We start from the raw sequence: 24,627 nt of genomic DNA, 5'->3' as shown, positions 1-24,627 counted from the left end.
CCCAAGACTAGAGAACAATGGTTTGATTTTGGAGTGTCCTCCTAGAAGAGCTGCTTACCATAGCTAAAGAGTCTCTTCCACCCTTACCAAGAGCAAAGTGGCCACTGAACAATTAGTGCAGTAACCACTTGGGTGAAGAAGAATTGTTTGGTAATCTGTGTTGTCAGATATATAAGGACAGAGGAGAATATGTAAAGAATAGGCCAGACTATTCAGTGTGGATGTGTGTAGGCAAAGGGAAAATGAACCATAACTACTTTATAGTGAAAGAAAACATCTTACAAAGTGCAAAGTGACCCTTTCAAGACACACTGATTGCTACATTAGGCCTGACAGAAACAAAAAAATAGGATAAACCAAACATTCTTGGTACCACATGAAAGAAAGTTTATGTACTCCTACACATCTCAGGGAGTTATGAATGGCCAATGCCAGACAGATTATCTGCTGCATTATGTCAGTCAGACATTCCCAAAAGTTGACCCTCCACCCTGAGCTGTGGGTAAATTGATGTTGATAACACATTAAAGGTACTGAAGGAAACTACTTTTGCCCAATTTAGAATTAAAGATAAAGCACAAAATGGCACTAATCAGACATAGTGTCTTTTACATTAGCCCAGACAACCAAACAAAACACACAGAAGGTCCAAAACATTTTGGTTAGATTAGACATTATTGATATGAAAGTTATCTTCCCTGGATTGAACCGTGACCATAAATGTTATTTTTTCTTTTCTTTTCTCTCTGGAAATTTTTACTTCTTTTCTCTTATCTGCTACCTAGGAGAGAGAGAGAGAGAGAGAGAGAGAGAGAGAGAGAGAGAGAGAGAGAGAGAGAGAGAGAGAGAGAGAGAGAGCATTTATATCTAGTTAATATGTCTGGCATTGGCCATTCCAAATGTAGAAAAAAATAAGTTGCTGTGGCAGACTTCCATTTTATACATGAAGGCTTGGGACGTAGGAATTATAAATGCAATAAACCATGAAATCAAGAAATGCTGTAAACTCTTTATATTTCTATTACTTACTTTGGTCTAAATACTTCAGAAATATACCAAGTAATTTTGTAAGCAATAAAGAAAATCTCTACTGATTTATCTAAGAATTCCCATAACATATCATAGCCAAACTATCGCCATGGTGTTTTTTTTACTTAGTGAACTGTATGCTTCATACCTCAGATTTAACTTGAATTAACTATTTTGATTTATTCGTGTGGAAAGTATTGAATTTTCACTTCATATATTGTTGGTCTTAGGCATAGTCTTTCAATTCTTCCACTTATGCTTGACTCAGACTAGTCTTCTGCTGGTCTTAAATACTAGGATTGCCCTTTTAGGTAAAAAAGGATTTGCCAATCTCCCCTTTAACAGCCAACCTTATATCTCTTGACCAAGGGCAAGCTTCTGAAGTAATCACATATGATGGTATTCTTGGTAAGATTGAATTTTCTTGCTCTGGTTAGACAAACCATGATGACTTGTTTATTACTTATATACACCAAATTTTAATACTATGCGATATAATCTAATATACATGATTGATTTTATTAAATTCATTATTATGAGGTCGCGGATAGGGGCCTGAGAGTGTAAGCAGCACAGGTGGCTTCCATTGCAAACAAAAGACTAAATTTGGAAGTTATGGGAGGATTATTTATGAATATTTATCTAATGTAACAAATTTTGTTTTCATTTTGTTTATATGAAAAAGTCAGGTTGACCTGTTTTTTTCTGAATTTCCATCATTATGGTTGGGGTGAATATTACTAGCCAGGCGTCATATACTATGATAACAGAAGAGTAGATGACAAATTGCTTTCACATTCTTTTCATCAATGTTTTTAAAGATTATGGTAAAAATACTTGACTCTATTACCTAGAATGTTTACTTTTTCAGTTTCTAATGAAGTAAATGTATTGTAATTATGTTTTTAATTATGCATTCAAAATATTTAATTCTCATAATGGCAGAACATATTCCTGGGTCATTTTCTATTTAGATATGATGTCTAATTTTCATAACTAGATTTTTTCTTTATTTATATATGCGAAAGTTTAATTGCATAATTTTTATGAATAGAACTTACCTGGCAGTTATATATATATAGCTGAGTCTCCGACTGCGGCAGAATTTAATCGAAAATCGCGGCAACCGCCTTGTGGTGGTTGTATGGATAGATGGTTAACAACCCTTACAGGGTGGTACTTGGAATCATTCCCATTTTCTGTTCCTCAGATTATCTCTGCCGGCCGGATCGACAACATCGTTGGTCCTCCTTTCAGAGTTTTTCGGATCGCTTTCCCTTCATCGCCTTTTTGGACTTCGTTTTTGGTGAAGTACACTGTGTTGGGATTTGGCAATCGTGTTGTTTTTGTTTTTTGTCTTTTTTCCTTTATTATCATGAGTGAGAAAATTCATTATCGTGTTTGTGCGAATGATATTTGCAAGGTGAGGTTGCCAAAACTTTCGGTTGACCCTCACACTATCTGTATGGGTTGCAGGGGGTTTGAATGTGCTTTAGATAATAAGTGCAAGGAATGCGAGGTTTTAAGTGATGATGATTGGTTAGCTATGCAGCGCTATGTGCGCAAACTTGAGATTGATAGAGTTAGAAGAGCTAAATCAAAGTCAAAGTCTGCTAGTGAGCCTAGCTTAGATTTATCTATTGACCCTTTGCTTGTAACCCCTTTGGAAGGTATTCCTTCCCCAAATGTAGTGACTCCTGACCCTTCTACAGGACCTGTGCCTACGGATGACCCTGGGTATGCTAAATTAGCTGCTGAATTGGAGGCCATTAAAGCACAGTTGGAGGCCTTTAAAGGTAAGGGTGTAGGTGAAATTAGTGCTTGTGAAAGTGCAGTGGAGGTGGCGACTGATCGAATCTGTCATACCCCTAGGTCTAGACCTCTACCAAGCTCCCAGGACCAAGGGAGAAGGTACGTCGAAAGCCGAAAGGGGGTGAGAGGTGCTTATCCTCGGTCAGTCGTCGCCTCAGACAGTCCTGTTGCGATCTCCCAGGCTGCTCTTGACCGCCGTAGGAAAGGCGTGTCGGATACGTTTGTGTCTTCGCCTGATCGTTCTCCCAGACGTAATTGGCGTTACGAATCAAGACCAATGAAGAGAGGGTGGAACCGGGACGTGCAGTCTCGCTCTCCCTCTCCCGGTTCGAGTAGCAGAGACCCTGATCCTTCGGGAGACGATTTCGATGTTCCTGTTAAGAGGGCGAAACAGAGAGTCCTTAGCCCAGTTAATCCTGCTAGACTCCCTGCTTCTTCTGCCAGCGCTCCCAGTCAAGCCGTACGACAACTGCCGTCTTCGGCACCGTGAGAGCCAGCGGAGGTTGCTAAAGCTTTCATGGTTGTTATGCAGGAACAACTTTCATCATTAGTTAAAGCTTTCAGCCACCCTTCTCAGTCCGTCAGACGTAAGGACGTCTCTTTGCCTGTTAAGAGATCTTCTTCTAAGAGAGATTTTAGTATCTCTCCCAAGAAACCTCTGCGCACTTCGTCGGCCGTAAGACAACGTACTCCCTCTTCATCGGCACGCTGCCAGGAATTTCCTTCCCCCCTCTCCCGGCGCCAGGACGATACTGCCTCTCGTTCTCGGCGCCGTGACGATTCCGTTTCCCTTTCGAAACGCCTGGACGTTACTGCCTCGTTTCTTAGGAAACAGGATGAATGCAGTCTGCATTTTAAAGGCGACGGCAGCCTGCATCTTCAGGACGCTTCCGTTTCTCGTCATCGTGACGATACTGCCTCTCGTCATCGTGACGATACCGCTTCTCGTCATCGTGACGAAACCGCTTCTCGCCGACTGGATGTTAGCGGCGCTCGGCGCCAGGATTCAAACAGCTCTCGCTGCCAGACTGCTGGCAGCCCAACTCTTTGGGATGTTATCCTTGAGCAGGACCTCGAAGATATTTCGGAAGAGGAAGAAAAACCTGCCGACTCTTCTAGCGATTACAAGGTTCTTTCTCGCTCTCTTTTGGAACTTTATGGGGAGGAGTTTCAACCTTCGGCCCCTCGTTCTCCTCAGTCTCAATTTACCAGGAAGAAAGCTACTAAGTCTTCGGCCTTCATCAAAATGAAACTTTCAATTTCGGCCAGGAAAGCTCTCGCTAAAGTGGATGATTGGATGAAGGAACGGAGACAAGCTGTCAAGACCACCTTTTCTTTTCCACCATCTCGGCTCGCTTCCAAGGCCGGTATGTGGTATGAGACAGGGGAACCTTTGGGGTTAGGAGTGCCTTCCTCCTCCCAAGGTGACTTCTCGGCTCTTGTGGACTCGGCAAGAAGGCATGCTTTAAACTCTGCCAAGATGATGTGGTCCATGTCGGAGCTTGATCACCTCGTCAAGGGAATTTTCAGGGTTTTCGAGGTTTTCAGCTTCCTGGACTGGTCTCTCGGGACTCTGGCCAGGAAGTCTGAACTCCTGGAGGACACGAAGGACCTGACGAGTATCATGTCCTGCATGGACAAAGCTTTAAGGGATGGAGCTAATGAATTTGCTTCCCTTTTCTCAGCAGGGGTCTTAAAGAAGAGGGCCCTTTTGTGCTCCTTCACCTCTAGATCTGTGACTGTTGCCCAGAAGTCGGAGCTACTTTACGCCCCTTTTTCACGTCATCTTTTCCCTGAAGCTCTGGTCAGAGATATCTCCCTTTCTCTGGCTCAGAAGGCTACTCAGGACCTTTTGTCTCGGTCGGCTAGAAAGACCTTACCTGTTGCTCCTGCTCCTCTGAAGAAGGAGGAGAAGAAGTTTCAACAGCCCTTTCGGGGCAGGATCTCCTCGAGAGCGGATTTTAGGGGGAGAAGACAAGAGTCAGGGCCAAGGACCAGCAGGGGTGCGTTTAGGCCCCGGTCCAAAAAATGAGATGGAAGTCCTCCAGACACCAGTAGGGGCAAGACTGTCTCGTTTTTGGCAGTCTTGGAAAAGGAGAGGGGCGGACACCTGGTCCCTCTCAGTCGTCAAGGAAGGTTACAAGATCCCCTTTTTAAAGAAACCACCTCTCTCAGACTCTCCCCTGGCCTTAGTGGCTCAGTACACCGACGCAGGGAAACGAGAGGCTCTTCTGGAGCTAGTCGACCAGATGTTGGTCAAGGGAGCAATAGAGCCAGTTCAAGACCTCGCCTCCCCAGGCTTTTACAATCGCCTGTTTCTGGTTCCTAAGAACTCGGGTGGATGGAGACCAGTCCTAGATGTCAGCTCTCTGAACACCTTCGTGGAGAAAACAAAGTTCTCCATGGAGACGACTCAGTCAGTGCTGGCTGCAGTTCGTCCAGGAGACTGGATCGTTTCTCTCGACCTGCAGGACGCTTATTTTCACGTCCCCATTCATCCGTCTTCGAGGAGATATCTGAGGTTTGTGTTCCAGGGCAAGTGCTTCCAGTTCAGGGCACTTTGCTTCGGCCTCAGCACAGCTCCCCAAGTTTTCACCATACTAATGGCGAATGTGGCAGGCTGGTTACACCAGGAGGGGATAAGGGTCTCCTTCTATCTAGACGACTGGCTGATCCGGTCACAGTCGAAAGAGAAATGTCTGGAGGACCTAATGAAAACTTATACGATGACTCAGGACCTGGGACTCATCGTCAACTGGGGGAAGTCTCAGACCGAGCCGAATCAGACTATTCTCTATTTGGGGATAGTTCTGAATTCAGTTCTTTTTCAGGCTTCTCCCTCCCAGGAGAGGCAGACCAGGTGCCTGGACAAAGTCAAAGACTTTTTGAGGAAGCAGGAATGCTCAGCGAAGGAATGGATGAGTCTGCTGGGAACTCTATCCTCCCTGGAGCAGTTTGTCCCTTTGGGGAGACTGCACCTAAGGCCTCTGCAACACTTCCTCGCAAAGGTTTGGAACAGAAAGATCCAGGAGGACACTTTTTCTTTTCCCATTCCGACAGAGATCAAGGATCTTTTAATGTGGTGGCTGGACCCAGCTCTGTTGGGAAAAGGGATCTCCTTGTTCAAGAAGAACCCCGACCTAGTGTTATTCTCAGACGCGTCTGAGTCAGGCTGGGGAGCAACACTAGGGAACAAAGAGGTCTCAGGTATTTGGGAAGGGAGTCAGGTCAGTTGGCATATCAACAGGAAGGAATTGATGGCCATTTTGTTAGGGCTCAAGGCCTTCAAAACCTCGGTGTCGGGAAAGACTGTGGAGATCAATTCCGACAACACCACAGCCCTCGCGTACATAAGGAAGCAAGGGGGAACTCACTCCCTCTCCCTGTTCTCAACTGCGAGAGAGCTTCTCCTCTGGGCGAACGAGAACGAGACCCAGCTGTTGACAAGGTTTGTTCAAGGGCAGAGAAACATCAGGGCAGACATGCTCAGCAGGAGGGGACAGGTCCTTCCTATAGAGTGGACTCTCAACCCGCATGTCTGTCGGAGCCTCTGGAAGTTGTGGGGCAGACCAGTAATAGACCTTTTCGCCTCCGGTCTAAACAAGAGGATCCCCAACTACTGCTCCCTAGTCCCGGACGAGGAAGCTGTTGCAGTGGACGCCTTCTTGATGGATTGGACGGGGCTGGACATGTATGCCTTTCCCCCGTTCAAGATCATCAATCTGGTTGTCAGGAAGTTCGCTCTCCTCGATTCGGGACGAATGATCCTAGTGGCTCCATTCTGGCCTGCGAGGGAATGGTTCACCGAAGTGGTAGGGTTACTGATGGACTTTCCAAGAAGACTCCCGGCAAGTCCAGATCTTCTCAGACAACCCCACTTCGAGAGATTTCACCAAAACCCCCTCGCTCTCAATCTGACTGCCTTCAGACTGTCGAGAAGCTCGTTAGATCTCGAGGCTTTTCGGCACAAGCGGCGAAAGCTATTGCCAGGGCAAGGAGGATCTCTTCACAAAGAGTCTACCAGTCAAAGTGGGAGACCTTTAGAGCTTGGTGCAGGAGGCGCAAGGTTTCCTCGTCCTCTACCTCTCTAAGCCAGATTGCAGACTTTCTTTTGTACCTCAGGCAGGATGCTAAGCTGGCTGTATCTACCATTAAAGGATACAGGAGCATGCTCTCAACCGTCTTTAGGCATAGAGGCTTAGAGTTATCTCAGAATAAGGACTTGCAGGACCTCATTAGGTCTTTTGAAACAACGAAGCAGGTGCACTTAAGACCCCCTTCCTGGAACCTGGATGTGGTGCTTAAGTTTTTTTGCTCCAGGAAGTTTGAGCCTATCTCGCAAGCTTCTCTGCGAGATGTGACTAAGAAAACCCTCTTCCTTTTGTCTCCAGCGACTGCCAGGAGGATCAGCGAGGTCCAGGCAATCGAGAAGCGTGTAGGCTTCACCCTAAATGGAGCGGTTTGTTCCTTGATGTTCGACTTTCTCGCCAAGAATGAGAACCCTTCGAAACCCTGGCCTAGGACTTTTGAAGTCCCTAACCTCACGAATCTAGTAGGTCAGGAACAGAAAAGCCTCCTCTGCCCGGTTAGGGCTCTCAAGGCTTATTTGGCCCACACTAAGAGCGTGAGGGGTGCTTCCAACTCCTTATGGTGTTCAGTGAAGGATCCTCAAAAACCCCTGTCAAAGAACGCTTTGTCCTTTTTCCTGAGGGAAACTATTAGGGAAGCCCACCTCTTTTGTGAGGAAGAAAACTTCGCCCTGTTAAAAGTACGGGCTCACGAAGTAAGGGCCATTGCTGCTTCGCTGGCATACCGGAAAAATATATCAGTTAAGCAGGTCATGGACGCAACGTTCTGGAGGAGCAACTCTATCTTCGCTTCTCATTACCTCAGAGAGGTAAGAGTGGACTATGACAAGTGTTATACCTTGGGCCCATACGTAGCTGCGGCTTCTGTATTAGGCAAAGGAGTTACTACCCCCACTCAGCCTTAGTTTATGTACTTGTATATGGGTTTGTGTTTTTTATGGTTGTCTGAGGTCCTCGTCCTGTGGTACGGTTCCCTCAGTCCAGATAGATAGTTTATATCTATTTCTGCAAGGTTAGATGGTTAGCTTTAGTAAGGTTGCAGGTTTTTTTATATGGGAAGGTAGTTTTCTGAAGTCTAGTCAAGTTGTTGGTCCTACCCCTTTGACAGACTCGATTCAGTTGTTAGCAGCGTAGCAGGTCTACTCCTGGCTGAATACTCCTAAGGGAAAGCGACTCTAGAGGCAGTTACCTTTGAAGTCAGCTACCTTAGCAGGTAAGGAATCAAGGTGTTTGTTCTCCTACAACTCTTTTGTTGTTTCCCCAACTATGTTTTTCTGTCTGTTTCCCTCCTCCAAATGTGTGAATCAGCTATATATATATAACTGCCAGGTAAGTTCTATTCATAAAAATGGAGTTTTTATGATAAAACAAAGTTTTATGAATACTTACCTGGCAGTTATATATATATTTTAAAGCCCACCCACCTCCCCTCAGGAGACAGGTCGGGCAAAGATAATCTGAGGAACAGAAAATGGGAATGATTCCAAGTACCACCCTGTAAGGGTTGTTAACCATCTAACCACACAACCACCACAAGGCGGTTGCCGCGATTTTCGATTAAATTCTGCCGCAGTCGGAGACTCTGCTATATATATATAACTGCCAGGTAAGTATTCATAAAACTTTGTTTTATCATAAAAACTCCATTTTTCATGAAGTTACAGCTGTGAAAAGATATAAAGATATTAAATTTGCATATTTGACATTTGCTGTAGATTTTATATTTTGTTTTGATAAATTAAGCCCATTTTGAGGATCCATTATTGCATTTAACCAATATTCCCAAACTTAAATTTTCAGATCAATGAGATTGCTGGCCATAAAAATGGGAATGAGTCTCTCTGAGCATGGTCTTCGAGCAGGAATTGTTAGACAGGTATTGTAAAGAACTTTTTCTTTTATCTTTAACTATTTAAGGTTTGTTCCGACGTAGATACAAACCCTCCGCTATTTATAGGGGGTATACTTTCGGCGTAGCTGAAAGACGAGCCATGATAATTCTAGTGAGGGATAACTACCCCATCCACTAGTTAGCGGGGGGGGGGGGGGTAGACTAGCTACCCCTCTCACTCACACCTATCGGCTGAGTAACCACTTTACTTTATGGCTCGGTAGAGGACGGACGTGCTGCCTTTCTCTCCCGCAAAGACTTGCCTTGACTATTTTTTTTTTCTCTTGTGTGTGTTTTCATTTATCTTACATATATATGAGCCTCCGCCATAAGGTTGTTATTGCCGCCCTACCCTGCGCTGATGGTCGGCATGTTTTCAACACTGCCGTGTGTATGTTTCATTACTGAATTAAAGTGTATAACAGTTCAACTCCCTTTCGAGGAATTATCTTACAAGGAAGGTGACTTATTACCCGAATAGTGTATTTTGTGCAGCGGAGCATGAATTGTAATTGATCACAACTTCCTTTTTCACAGGTAACAGCGACGTAGAACACAAGGCCGATTGCTATGGCCGCCCTGTTCGTTATCCTGCGCTCCATGTGGTAGCTCGTGAGCTTCCCACGTTACGAGGTAGTATTCGCCGTCAACCTTCAACTTGATGTTCCAGAGAGAGATTTTTTTTTTTCTTTATGCCTATGCTTTGTTCCCATAGAGCTGGGAGAAAGCTTGCCTTGGGCTATGTCCTCTTGTGGGAGGACTTCTCTCTCGTTCGCGAGAGACTATTACTACGCCTTCGCTTTTTTCCCATAGAGCTGGGAGAAAGCTTGCCTTAGGCATTGTCCTCCTTCGGGAGGACTTCTCTCTCGTTCGCGAAAGAGAGTTTTGCACGCCTACGCTTTTTTCCCATAGAGCTGGGAGAAAGCTTGTCTTAGGCGATGTCCTTCTTCGAGAGGACTTCTCTCTCGTTCGCGAGAGAGATGCTATTAAGCCTACGCTTTTTTCCCATAGAGCTTGGAGAAAGCATGTCTTAGGCGATGTCCTCCTTCGGGAGGACTACTTCCTCGTTCGCAAGAGAGATATTTTATGCCTACGCTTTATTCCTATAAAGCTGGGAGAAAGCTCGTCTTAAGCGATCTCCTTCGGGAGAACTTCCATCTCATTCGCGAGAAATACCTTGTAGGAGTTTGCTGATTCACCAGGGGCGGTGGCAGAGCTTTCTCCGAAGCAGGTTACCTCTTCGGGGGAACGAGTCTCTCGTTCTCAAGAGAAGACCGCCTCTGGGCATTGGCAGTCCCCCGTTACGCTTATGGTTCTCCTTCAGGGGTGGAGCGAGAGCCTTATCTTAAGCGACGTTCTTCTTCGGGAGAACAAACCTCTAATGCGGAGGTTTTATCTTTGAACCTGCTGGTTCTCCTTGACTCTTTGGGGTTTCGTTACGATCACCCTTTGCGCTGGCGTGATCGTAGCCTTCGGGCTCTCGTTATGTTGATCCTGCGGGTTCTCATTACAGTAGGAGTCCTTCGGGACTCCGCTCGAAACCTTCGGGTTTCAGTTACGCTTAACCTTCGGGTTCTCGTAACGATGGTAATGTTGAGCCTTTGGGAACTCGTACCATCAATCACGCTGACCTTTCGGGGTCTTGTGACAGAGGAACCTCGGTTCCTCGTTACGCTGATCCTTCGGGGTCTCGTAACATTAGTTACGCAGAACCCTAGGGCTCTCGTAACTTTAGTCACTCTGACACTTCGGTGTTTTGTGACAGGGGAACTTTGGTTTCTCGTTACGCTGACCCTTTGGGATCTCGCAACATTAGTTACGCTGAACCCTTGGGTTCTCGTAACTTCAGTCACTCTGATACTTCGGTGTTTTGTGACAGGGATACTTTGGTTTCTCGTTACGCTGACCCTTCGGGGGTCTCGTAACGTTAGTTATGCTGAGCCCTTGGGCTCTCATAACTTTAGTCACTGACACTTCGGTGTTTTGTGACAGGGAAACTTAGGTTTCTCGTTACGCTGACCCTTCGGGGTCTCGTAACATTAGTTACGCAGAACCCTTGGGCTCTCATAACTTTAGTCACTCCGGCACTTCGGTGTTTTGTGACAGGGAAACTTCGGTTTCTCGTTGCGCTGACCCTTCGGGGTTTCGCAACACAGGCTACTTTAGGCCTTTGGTCTCTCGTGCCCTTAGTCACGCTGATCCTTGGGGTCTCGTGACAGAGAAACTTCCTTTTCTCGTTTGCGCTGACCCTTCGGGGTCTCACAACGCAGTTCAGAACCTTTGGGTTCTCGTGATCATAGCCATACTTATATGACAGAGTTTGAGGACTCTCATAGTGTTGATCATTCGCGCTCACACAACACAGGCTATCGTGAACCTTTGGGTGAACGTAGTAGTGAGTACTCTCGCCAGGCATGCACGACCAACCTTATGCGCGCACGACCAAATTGGCACCCACGGCCGATGTAGCGTGCATGACCAATTTTGCGCGCATGACCGGATTGGTGTGCACGACCAAATTGGCACACACGGCCTATGTGGCGCGCACAACCAATTTTGCGTGCACAGCCGATCTGGCGCGCACGACCAATTTGGCTCGCACGGCTGATTCGGGGCGCACGACCAAATTGGCGCACACGGCTGATGTGGCACGCATGACCAAGTTGGCGCGCACAACCGATGTGGCACACACGACAGATTTGATGCGCATGACCAACACTGCGCGCACTCACGATCATATTGGTGTGCGCGACTACCTTAGCACGCACGACCATATTGGCGCGCACGGCCACCTTGGCACGCACGAACAACGAGGTGCACGCAATCAGATGAGGTGCGCAAACAACTCTTATAACAGAGAGTTTTTTCAAACTCATTGCGTGAAGTGTTCACGCGTGCACAAGAGTTATACTCACATGACAGAGAGTTTTTGAACTCTCGTCCCGTGAATTGTTCGCGCGCGCCCATCATCATCAAGAGTTTTACTCTTATGACAGAGGGATGCCTGCTGCTAAGGGGTTTCCGAATCTCTACAGGTAACTATGGTACAGTTCCTTTGGGTCCTGGTCACGTAACACGATTCCTGAAAATTCCATCAGGAATCAGCGACAGAGTTCCTGCAGGTTCTCGGCACAACATCCCTTAAGGTCGTGAGAAAGGAATTCACAAATTGATTCTGAACCCGTGGGCTCTTGGTTTCCTGATGTTCATATACACGCCCACCCTCCTCACCAACTTGTGGTATCAAGATGAGGAATAATGTCAACTTCGAAACTGAAATCTATATTTTTCCCCGAGGCGTTGACTAGGGAAATTGAAACTGAAAGCTATATTTTTCCCCAAGGCGTTGATTAGGGAAAATTTTTAAATAATAGAAATTTTACAGTTGGTTGTCTATTAAACCAAGCTTCTTTGGAAGAAACCATATGAACATCAGGTAATTATAGAAGAAACCATATGAACATCAGGTAATTATAGAAATAAGAAAATTTGTTAATAAAATTCATATTTTCTCCTTTTATTGTTTTTGTGACTTTTTTATAGTACTTTTATCTCAAATTATTTCTGTGAATCTTATCAGAAATTTATGTACTCTTTCTTCCAAGAGGGAATAGATTTGACAATCACTTTAAAAATACAAGTATTTTTTTTTAATCAGTTCATTATCCCTTTGTTCTTATATTTAGTAAGATGAGCTAATGTAAGGAGTAGGCAAAAGGCTTTGTTTTAATTTTTTTATTGATGGGATATTAGGTTGCTATACATTCTCTCTCACTTGGGTTTTACAGGTATGGGTAAAATGAAGCTCATCCATGCCTGATCCAATTTCTGTATCCTTACAGCAGCTCATCTTACCACAGGGAACAAAGGACTAAAGTACTGATTATGAAAATTTTCTTATATTTTCAGTAAATTTCAAATCCCTTCTCTCTTACAAAGAATAGCACATAAATCCCATGGAAGTATGGAAATAATAAATTTTATTTTAGATATTAAGTTTTTCATAATTATCTCTTCATTTAATATTAAATTAGGTAGCTATTGCTCATATTATTGTTCTATTTGGAAAAGTAATGGTGATCTTAAATACCTTTAAGACATTCAAATACTGGTTATCACATTTTAAAACATACTAGAACCACAGAAAAAAAAAATAGAGCTGCATATGTCTTATAATTTGGATAATTTGGTTAATGAATGCATTGTTTAAATTTCTTTTCAATACAAAGTTGAGTTCTGGTGTATTCCTTACTATTTATTTATTTGTCAATTTGTAAAAGAACATTGCCTTAGCTTGATGATTATTGATATAATTAGTGTATCTTTTTAGTGATATATTCATTCCTAAGAGATCTCTTTAAAGTTAAAAGTACAGTAATCTCACTGCATGCTTTTATTCTTCTGTTCTGTGTTAGTCGTAGCTTTTGGCTCAGTTGATATGTAGACCTCTGTAATTGCTCAAAGGTAGTATTCCTATTGAAATTATCACACTTTTCTTCTTTTTTTTCCTGATTGTTTCTGTTTTTTCCTTCCTTTATCAGTTTCTCTGGCAAATAGTTTTTTTTTTTGTATTTTCTATTTGTTTTAGGTATGTTTAACAATAGTAGTTAATGCCTTAACATCATATATTTTCACATTGGGAAATGTTCATAATATCTCTAAAAACCCATCCCCTGGCACTGAAAAGTGTTCTTGTAAGCTAGTGTTTTACAGTAATATTGGAACATTTATTAGTGAATCAAGGTGTTATCTTGATGTATTAATTAAAATTTCTTCAGGCTTATGTAGATGATATTTAGATTTTGCCATGCATCATTCCTGCATTGGTTTTTATCATTTCTCATTTATGTTATCAGTGGACCATGGCGCAGTGAAACAAATCTTTAAGTAGCATTCAGTGCACTTCTACCAATTGTTTTGGAGCATATCCATTCTCGAGACCAAGCATCACTTTTTTATGAATGATTATTAATACTCTCGCCTCAAATTATGTATACTTAACGACCTTATAGCAAACATCAATCATGAGCTACAGATCTGACATATATGCATAGGACTTTGATAGTTGCAGGTATATACAGTACAGTACAGTATTATCAATAATTAATAGATTTTTGAAGACCCAAATCACACCCTAAATAGCAAATCGCTATGAGACGAATACAGAATTTGCCCTAGTTTGCGCGATCCTTGAACTGTTTTGTCTTGGATTTGGCACAGCTCACCTAGTCTGTTGTGGTATTTGGCTATTGGTGACTACAGAGCTATTGTTGCACCTTATGTGATAATATAGAATAAGTAAAATATGTTAGTACTTATGGAACAAAATTTGATCTGGTAAATTCTATTGGCTGTAAAATTGAATATACTTTATTTTTACCTTGTTTTGGTACTTTTTATATGCCATTACAGATATTGTAGAAATAATGTTCATTTTACAGTAAAACAAAAATAAAAATTTTGGAATCTCAACCATAAATACCTTTAAAAATAGTTTCTGTTGAATCTTTTGGCTATCATGAAAACTTATACCAGTGTTTACAACGTGTTGTAAATTAAAGTGTATTAAAATTCATGCAAGGATGTAAGAAATATAGAACAATGTGGACATACACAAATGAAAGTATAATATTTTTAATATAATTTTAAAACATTAGATTAAGGACTGCAGATGAGCAGTTATAAGCCTTTATTGTTTAACAGGGTCGAGAAAAGCTGTCTACTGGGTCTCTTCTCGACACCCCCACAGAGGAGTCGATATTTAAACATCTGGGGTTGGAATACCGATCACCACAGGAACGTGATCATTGATGTTCCTGTATCCAGTATATAATTATAAAAATATTCTTAAGGCAAATAAGAACTTAGTTTTTAACTGATTTTACAGTATTCAATTGAATATTGAAGAAAACTTTAACCCTTTCCTGTATCTTGCATCTTTTATGAGGCTATACTAAGTTTTAAATTAAGATTTTTAATCATTCAGGCACCAATTCCTCATAAAGGATTTGGCAATCAAGCCTAAGACGCTTTTTTTAGACATTTTACTCAACTCGACATAGCACAAAAACTAAATGACAGGATTTTACAACATATATTGCCGAATAGTTGGATAAAGTTTCCTTCCATTGACATATAATGTTTTATACTTTACAAAATTTTCATATATGTAAATGATAAAGAAATGGAAAATATTGGTAATGATTGGATATAAATTACATCCAGTGGTGCTAAATGGAGTAGAATGTGGATGTTAACAACCTCTAATGGCACTCAAAGGGGTAATTTGATTTTTCTTTGTATTTAATTGAATATTCAAGAAAGGTCTATACTAGTCTGGTTATCGTTTACAAAGCTGGTACTAAGCTTTAAATTGAAACTTCACTGTACATTTTTATAGATATATTTTTAATTCCACTCACCAAAGAAAGAAAAAAATAATCTGTAATTACCTAAACTTTGTCTGGTAAAATCATTGTTGGTTTCAGTGTTTTTTATTTTTTATATATAATCTTTTTATTATCATTAAAGAAATGTAGATTTATCAGCCCAATGAGTCAAACTCAACTTATTTAGAAAGTAAAGTGACACACACACACACACACACATATATATATATATATATATATATATATATATATATATATATATATATATATATATATATATAATCTTCGATAGAAATATCATTTAGAAAATAAACCTATGATATATAAATGTTTAGACTTTATCTTTTAAACCTGTGCTTCTTAAAAACATTAGAATCTTAAAATTGGTAGAATAATCAGAATCTGATAAAGTTTTCTAACGGAAACCTAACGGAAATCTAAGGAACTAGTCTCTCTAATAGGTTAAGTTTTAATTATGCACTTCTGCAAATCCCTTGATAATTTGTATATATAAAAGGAAATTATTAAAAAGAAAATGGTAAACTACTATCACACATTTGTCATGCTCCGCATGATAGAATTGATAGTACTGTAATTTGGTGTTTGTTTCTTCCATTCATTGACCTTTTTATGATATACATAATATTAGAAACGTAAGATATATTATTAGAATATTGAATGAAAAAAGTATGACCTTTGAAATAGAAAAAAAAAATATATGAATAAAAGGAGATTTTTTAATAGGAAGAATAAGGTAGTAAAATTTGTATAACCTACCCAAAAGAATGCATCATGTTATGTAAGAATGAATGTAAATGGCAAAATTAACAAATTATGCATTTTTATTTTAATTATTGATTGTGAAGCATACAGGGTATATCTTTTCACAAATTTGTACCTTGCAAAAGATGGGGAAGATTGTTCTACATTACCAGGCACTCAAGTTTGTGATCTTGAAAAAGCATGTATAAATTAAAAGTTTTCCTTGGATCTATCACTTTGTTTCAACAACGTTTAACGGGAAATTGCAGCAACCTCATCCTTAGGCAACCCAATGGAACTCCTCCTCCAGAGAGAACATAGTTTTAGAGGTCTGATTCATTCATATGCTGATTGATGGTTAATTGTTTTTATCCTTTAATAACTTTCGAAAAGACCAGATACTCTTAAGAAGAAAAAGCCCAATAAGAAACTGGACTTTCATTATCCCTAATTATAGTATCCTCTGAAACAGAGGGAGTATGCAGTGAATTCTTATAATTGATCAAAATCCGAGATTCTTTCTCAGGTTAAGTAACAATCTTTGAGACCTGAAATTTTTCCAGGAAGGAGTCCAATACCAGTCAATCGTTTAGATAAAGCAGCTCTCCTATCCCTTAAAGATGTAACCACTGAGAGACTAGAACTATTATCAGTTGAGTAGTTGAACCGCTGAGGTGTGGACGTGTTTTGCGCGGAGCTCTATTCATCACTTGCCCTTTTGTTTCTCGCTTAGAATATCATAGAAAAGATATTTGTTAATCTTATAGAGAAACCTAAATGAGAAGAAACAGTACACTATGTCTGTCCCTAACTATTTCTGCCTCATATGTGAAACCACGGAGCGAGACCGGAAAAAATGGATTGGATGTGATTGCAATAAATTCTATCATAAGAAATGTGTGTGTATAGTGGCAGGCATCACTGATAATGAACAAAAGAACTTAGATTGGTTATGCCCACCAAGCCAATTCATATATATCAAAATTGAAGGAAGATGTTTATATAAGAGAAGAGGCCCTGAGCGAAGAAGACACGAGAATCGCTGAATTGGAAAACAAACTTGCTGACCTTAGCGCATATGGAGCAAATTCCACCGAGACTACTGACCTCACTGAGAAAGTGGATAATCTCACTATGAATATGGAATCAATTAAGGCAACACTTCAATCATTGATGGACCCAAAACTGGAGAAAACATCACATGCTGACAAAGTTAAGGGAAAAAATCTGTTAGTAATTAAATCAACAAATACAACAACTAAAATTACAGAAAGAAAACACGAGGTTGAACAGGCTTTTGAAGACATTCCTAATACTTAACACGAGGTCAACTTTGAATGGAAATCTTGTAAACTTTGCAAACAAAATGATCAGAGAAGAGGCTGCAAACAAAATTCAGACATTGGTTGCCGACACTGAAACAAGAAAAAACGGAAAATTAAAACCAAAATAATGATATGCAATGTGTAGAAACATGAAGATGATATAGTAAATACTTTGATTCTAAGAAATCATTGCCTGGACCAAATCCAATATATAAAGGAGAAGATAAGGTGTAGTCCTGAAGAAAAATGCTTCAGGTGGGACTACCCACTTTGAGCTGAAATGTTATCCCGAAGTTTAAAGGGCTATTCATGATAATGGGGACAACGTTTTGTTACATTGGGGTACTTATAACATACGTGATAGGTACCACTTGATCCCCTGCTACCACTGTCAGAGGTATGGACATGTTGGAAAAGATTGCAAGTCTAAGAATGATGATGAAATCCGCGGGAAATGTTCAGGTAAACATTCCGCCAAGGAGTGTAATTCACAAGTGTCAAAGTGTATTAACTGTACAAAGTTAAACAAACTAAGTGACCACATAGTAAATTCTAGAGACTGCAAAGCTTATGATTTGGAATTGAAAAGACCCAGAAAATACTGATCATGGTTACTAAGGAAGTCATAAACTATGGCTATATAAATATACAATCTGTACATGTAGGTAATAAAACTATCCAAATTCGAAAATTGATAAACGTGAAATATTTTGACACCTGCATTATCGGAAACATGGTTAGATAACTTGGACAAGGCTAAGATCATTGATATGACACCCCCCATACACACCTATCACATACCGAGTGAGGGTAGGTCTGATGGGGGTGTCGGACTCTTTATTCATAAAGGTTACTCAAATCTCAAAATGTTAAAAAGAACTAGTGTAATAAGCTTTGAATATATAGAAATAAACTTACACAAAAAAAAACAGAAAAATATCCTTTGTAACAGTCTACAAACCTCCAAGAACAAACACTAGTATCTTTTCTGAAGAATACAGTGCATTCATTGAGATGATTATCATGGAGAAAAAGTGAATTAGTTATTTGTTTAGACTTCAATATTTGGATAGATGATGCATCAAATCCTGACGCTTTAGCATTTTGTGAGTTATCAGAATCATATCGACTATTGAATAACGTCGACTGTACAACTACTTTAACTGGGCATACATCGGACCTAGTTTTGAGTGATAAAATGAATAATATTTTATCTGATATAAATGTTGAAGAGAAATGTACTATCTCCCCAGTGCACAAAATTATTACATTTAGTCTACCTCTACAGAAACATGCAATAGTAAAGAAAATAAACTTTAGACATAAGTCATTTTTTTTCCTACCGTATTGAAGAAGTTACAAAGAAAATAAATGATGCTATCAACATTCCCTGTGATCATGATAACCAACGTCTGTTGGGAGCCAAATGTGTTAACTGTCTTACCACCACTTATGATAAAGTGAGTAAAAGTGAATATGATACCATGTGCCCACCAATGGAAAAGACTATAACTGTTAAAGACCAATCTCCCTGGTTTGATGGAGAGGCTTCAGTGAAAAAAAAGAGGGAAAAAAGACAGAAAGAAAGTGGAATCTGTTAAAAACTGAAAGTGCATGTGTAGAATACAAAACTGCTGTGTGTCAATATAACTACCTACAAAGAAGGAAAAAAAGTGAATACTATAAGAGAAAGATCTGCTAAGCAGCAACAGACATAAATAAGTTATATTGTCTCCTAAACGGTGTAATGAGAAATGTAAACGAAAAGAAGCTACCTGATGGATACAGTGACCAGGAACTAGCAAATGATTTTCTAGTATTCTTTAAAAAAGATATTGAAAATATAACCAGGTCATTTGTAAATGCTCAACATCAGAGTAATGATACACCTGACACACAGACAAAACTAATAATATTTAACAACATAACACAAGATGATATCACCAGGATTATCAAGAGAGTAAAAAAAAAAACAAGCTGCACGACCGATCCTATGCCAGTATCTGAAGTATTTGGAAGGAGAAACTTTTCTAGTCTAGCTGAAATGATAATGAGAATAGCAAATGCAAGCATTGTTGAATGTAAGTTTCCCAAATCTAAGAAAATGGCTATAGTCACACCAGTTCTGATAAATGCTCTGGACTACCAGGAATTAAGCTCATATAGACCTATTTCAAATCTATCCTTTGTTTCAAAAGTGCTTGAATACGTAATTCTTGAACAAGTAGTCAGTCACTTAGAAGTAATAGAAGATTTGCCTGACAACCAATTTGCTTACAGAAAACTATACTCTACAGAGACAGCCATCTGCTCTGTTATAAATGATATGCTGGAAATGATGGATGAAAATGAATATGGTATTTTAATATTACTCGATCTCAGTGCGGCTTTTGATATAGTTGTGCATCAACTGCTACTAAATGATCTACGGTGCATCGGCATTGAAGATAAAGCTTTCGAATACCTAAAAGACTACTTGGTTGGTAGAAATTACTGTGTGCAAATTGGAAACTCTTATTCTTCTTATGAACCTTTAAACAGAAAGGTACCCCAGGGGAGTGTTCTTGGCCCAATCTTATTCTGCATCTATACTATTGGTCTATCGAAATTACTACAAAGGCAGGGTGTGAAGTTCAAACTATTTGTGGATGACACACAATTTTACTTCTCCTTAAATGATATAGATAACACTACTGAAACTAAACCGAATCCTTGATAGTGTTGGAGAATGGATGACAATTAAACAACTAAAATTGAATGAGAACAAAACTGAGTTCATGGTGGTGGGTAAGAGAAAAAGCGTGAGAAGCTTGGGTGATATGCAAGTGAACATAAATAAGGACTCAGTGCCGATATCTAGTAAAGTTCGTGATCTAGGTGTACAGTATTTCTTGACTGTAACTTGTCTCTCAATGCCCAAATAAGTAATGTAAAAACGGCTGGTTATCATCTAAGAAATATTGCTTTTATAAAAAAGTAACTGGATGAAAATTCTGTAAAGAAACTTGCGATAAACTGTGTTATTACCAGGATTGACTACTGCAACTCCATCTATTACAATTTACCAAAAGTACAACTTGAGAAATTACAAAACATAATAAACAGAGGAGCAAGACTGATAAAAGGTGTCCCACCGAGAGAAAGGATCACCCCTGTACTAAATGATTTACACTGGCTGCCGATTAAAGCGAGAATTAAATTTAAAATATGTACAATAACCCACCAAGTTATCAGAACCGGTCCAAAATACTTAAGAGAATTGCTACATATTGCGTAGCCAAAAAATTATGTTGACACAAGAATAGTTACAGATGGTTTTAAACTATTGTAACCTAGATATATGTCTACTGTAGGCTCCAGAGCCTTTAAATGTGCGGCCCCGAGACTATACAATAAGCTCTCCACGAGACATCCGAATGATTGAAGACAATAAGGCTTTCAAGATGAAACTGAAGACTTTCTTATTCCATGAGTCGTATGACAGTGATGATTAAACAGTAAATGAGCACTATGTGATATGAAACTTTGAATACTCTGAACGAACAAGATATGACAACAGTGGAGGTCCTGTAGAGAGTAGGGTTCTCCTACTGTATGGGACCAGAAAAGCAGCCATCAAAGTGAGTAAGTAAGTAAAGTAAAATCCTGAGGAGCTGTTTTCAGATAGAAACAAAGACACTTGAATCTCTTTAAATGGGGACATGAAAGTAGGTGTCTGTTAAATAAACGGGAAAAATCCAATATTCGTTCATTAAATAGTAAAAGGAGTCTCATAGCAAATTTGTTCTGAATTATAAACTTACTCAATCTTGAAACATGAAGGACTGGTCTTCCTTCCCATGATTGTAAGAACCGGGGACAGATCCATAACTTCCATCGTAACTTACTATTCCTGGCATTTCTGAATTTAAGATGACAAAGCTTGTAATTTCAACACTTGGTATAACTTCCAAAAGAAATTGGCACTGTTGATAAAGAGGGTTCTGTATGTAGAGGAATACTATATTCCTCTTTGACAACTGAAAGAGTCCAAGGCTCTGGTTGGGGACATTCCTAATTTTGGTGGAAGTGAGACAATCTGCTGCCTACTTGGAGTGCCTTGGGATAGTCATTGGCCTGTTCTGCCAATCTGCCATAATCATGAGCCCCTCTAGGATGGCGAATTCTTCTTCTGGCTGTACTAAACTTTGAAGTGGTTATAGTATCATGAACTATGGAAGGACTGGAGAGGGAGTAGGTACACATCGATTGAAGAATGAGTTGGGAGGTTTTTGTAAAACCGATCTCAGGGATTGAAGTTTGTTTTTGCTAGAAACCTTATCTAAAGTTTTCAAAATTTTTTACACTATGATTGGATCAAAGGTTTTTGTTAATCAGATTTCAACATGATCATTACTGAATACAGTGTTTGATGGTAAAATTAATAAAAATTCCAGCTACTTTGCTTATGCCATTAGTAATAAAGTAGTATGATCCAAACAAGTCAAGAAATCGTTCAATTTAGCGAAGATCAAGATGGCCTGTAACCTCTTCATATTAGAAAAAACTCTAGTTGTCAGCAAACGAGAGGATTTCCAAAGAATTTTTTTATATTTTAACCTAAAGTTAACATTTTGTTAGGCCAACTAAGCTATTTATAGTACTCCGAATTAAATAAAATTCTCTTGTTTGATCCCAATACTGGTCATATTAAATTAGCTTGTTCAGAAGAGACCGGTAAACTTTGTACATAATTGACTAGTTTGATAAAGTGACATCTTGCGAGGATTTAATTAAGAAGCCAACAAAAATTGAGATTGATTCAATAAAGACTTCTCTATACTTTTTCTCAATATCCTATTCATCATAACCTTAGATATTTCTGGGTCGAACCTGTGGCGCCCGGTGAAAAGTCCTTCTTGTATATCTTTTCTGATTAAACCTTCCAATTATACCAGAGAAAGATAAAAGCATGGAATGCTGAGGTTACAACCCTCGCGCGAGCACCTTTTGGGTGTCGTGTATAAAACAAAGGCGCGTGAAATCCACTATTCACAGGTTGTCTTCCATTTAGTTAATTCCTTCGTCAAAGGGATGGGCCGATACAGAGGCCCTAGACACACCCCCATCGCCGCACCACCCACGCCACGACGCGAGCGCCATCTGAACAACATCCTTCTTTTTGGAATACAAAGTGTTGAATTGTTTTGTTGTGCTCTCGGTCTTTTTTTTTATCAATCGTGGATTTATTTTGTCATGTCCGAAGCTCCATCTTCACACATTCCAATGTTAAGTACCATAGTTTGTTTTGACAGTATTTTATTGTACCGGGCTTTTGTTTTATATCCAGTATAGTCTGTTTTATTATTCCCGTCTGGCCTTTCATGGCGGCCATTGTTTGTTCACTGTTTGGGAATTCATCTTTGTCTGCCCGTTTAGTACTCTGTCACTTAGGTTCTTGGTTAAGTCCCTGGCCTTATGCCTTTAGAACCGTTATTATTTTTATTTTTATTTTTTTTTGTGTATTTATACTCATGGTACTTTTTGCTAGTAAGTCCAGCCTACGAACGAGATAGCGATTTAGCTTTGTATTTGTTTAGTACCCGCCCCTCCGAGGCGTTCGTCACTCGACTGTGCTATTTATTTTAAGTTTTAGCAGTTGCTATTCTTCGATCGTAGTGTTTTATGGATGTACAAGTTTATTTTATACGTTTATAATTGTGTTGTGTGTTTTTTAGTCCTGTTTTTGTGTTTAAGAGAGCGAGAGCTTGGGGTCCCCGTTTTCTGTTCGCAGTCACGAGTTACCCCTTTCTCTCGTTTTCTTTCTTAGCTCCGGTGGGGGAGCGGATTTCCCGTTTTCCGTTTTGTGCGTTCAGCGGGTTCTCCCTCCCTCACCTCTCCCCCTCTGGGTGGATGATAACTTACGAGTTATTTATTTTTCGTGACTTTTCAATTGTTAGCGTTATTTTGGTCCGTGTTTCGTCCTCTCCCCGTTACGGCTCGGGAGTAGTTATGAACGTTTTCCACTCCGCCTTGAGTTATACTCCGCCATGAGGGATTCTCAATAACTTTCGTTCTATTGTTATATTTATATTGTTTACTACATGGGACGGGCTTCATATTGTTTAGATACGACCCTCCGGTGGCCCTTACTTCGGTCTCAGGCCACGGCCATATCCACAATAGCCTTTGTTATTACAACTGTGTTTGTTATTCACAATAATTATTCAGGACCTTTCTTCTCCCTCCGGCCTCACCGGAGATCGTAAATACGCTTTACTATAATCTAAGCTTTAGTCTTTAGCTGCGGCTTAGCTTTTTATCTTTCACAATTGAATTATTAGCCACAATTGAATTATTCAGGGCATCTCATTATCCTCCGGCGTCACCGGAGGTCGCCCAAACACTTCACACTTATAGTTGCCTTAGCTAATTAGCTAAGGCTCCTTTATTCAGGACATTTCATTACGCTCCGGCCTCACCGGAGCTCCGGCTTCACCGGAGGTCGCCCATACACTTCACACTTATATTTGCCTTGCCTTTAGCTAAGGCTGGTGTTTATATTTATTTTAAGGGCATGTCACTGCTTCCCCGACCCTTGGAGGTCGGCGGATTGCTTTAAGCTAATTATCCTTATGTCATTAACAGACATTGGGTGCATCACAAATATACAGACAATTGAATATTAAAGTGCCAACAATGGTATGGGGCGGTATCAACTTAAAGTTAATATTCAGTTGTTTGGTCAATGCAGTATGGGTGCTTAGGGAATTCAGTGAGTGCCGGAACTCTAAAATAATAGGTTTTTTTTTTTTTTTTTTTATCCCTTATCAGAGTTTCAAGCAACACCAGACTCATGTCTCCTTTCTTTTACAGAAGGCCCGTTGTACTGCTGAAGGATGCTCTGCCTCGTTCAGCGACCCCGTTGGGCATGACCTCTGCCGGTCTCATGCTCACTGCTCCATTCCCTTTATCCAGGAACCGGGACAGGCCCAATACCCAGTGTGGTTCCCGGATTTGTGCTCGTTCTGTTACGAGTTGTCGTCAGTTCTGCTGAATGATGATGTAAGTGGGTTTTCCCTTTGTTCCTTATTTCTCGTTGGCAGACACTAATATAGACATGAATATGATATACACAGTATATTTGGGAGGGCAAACCCCCTCCTCCATCACTAATCACTGCAAATCTTACAGGCCGATGATGTCTCTCTTCGGTCAGCAAGGGCTACTCTTCGTCCGTGGGTGTCGGGCTTTGGCAGGAATGCCCCGTCTGGCGCACCCTATCTCCTCGATGGGGATATGGCCTCCCGTCACTTCCCAGGCTCGACTACTGCTGCAGTCTCCCCTGACCT

At 40.5% G+C, this 24,627-nt stretch overlaps 1 protein-coding gene and 1 pseudogene across 1 annotated transcript in view; both read left to right on the top strand.

Annotated features, from left to right (window-relative positions):
- LOC137657825 (DNA polymerase lambda-like) overlaps nucleotides 1–15,422 on the top strand; it is a 91,592-nt gene extending 76,170 nt beyond the window's left edge. Inside the window, exons 9-10 of the mRNA XM_068392388.1 lie at nucleotides 8,730–8,805; nucleotides 14,524–15,422. Coding sequence (XP_068248489.1) covers nucleotides 8,730–8,805; nucleotides 14,524–14,631 — 184 coding nt within the window. The 3' untranslated portion in view covers nucleotides 14,632–15,422. The remainder of the gene's footprint in view (nucleotides 1–8,729; nucleotides 8,806–14,523) is intronic.
- Nucleotides 1–24,627, top strand: part of LOC137657851 (E3 ubiquitin-protein ligase MIB1-like) — a 421,337-nt pseudogene that overhangs the window by 37,109 nt on the left and 359,601 nt on the right.

Source organism: Palaemon carinicauda, chromosome 1 (assembly GCF_036898095.1).
Source record: "Palaemon carinicauda isolate YSFRI2023 chromosome 1, ASM3689809v2, whole genome shotgun sequence".
NCBI lineage: Eukaryota > Metazoa > Arthropoda > Malacostraca > Decapoda > Palaemonidae > Palaemon > Palaemon carinicauda.
Note: the sequence above shows the minus strand (reverse complement) of the source record. Positions and strands in the feature narration are given on the sequence as shown.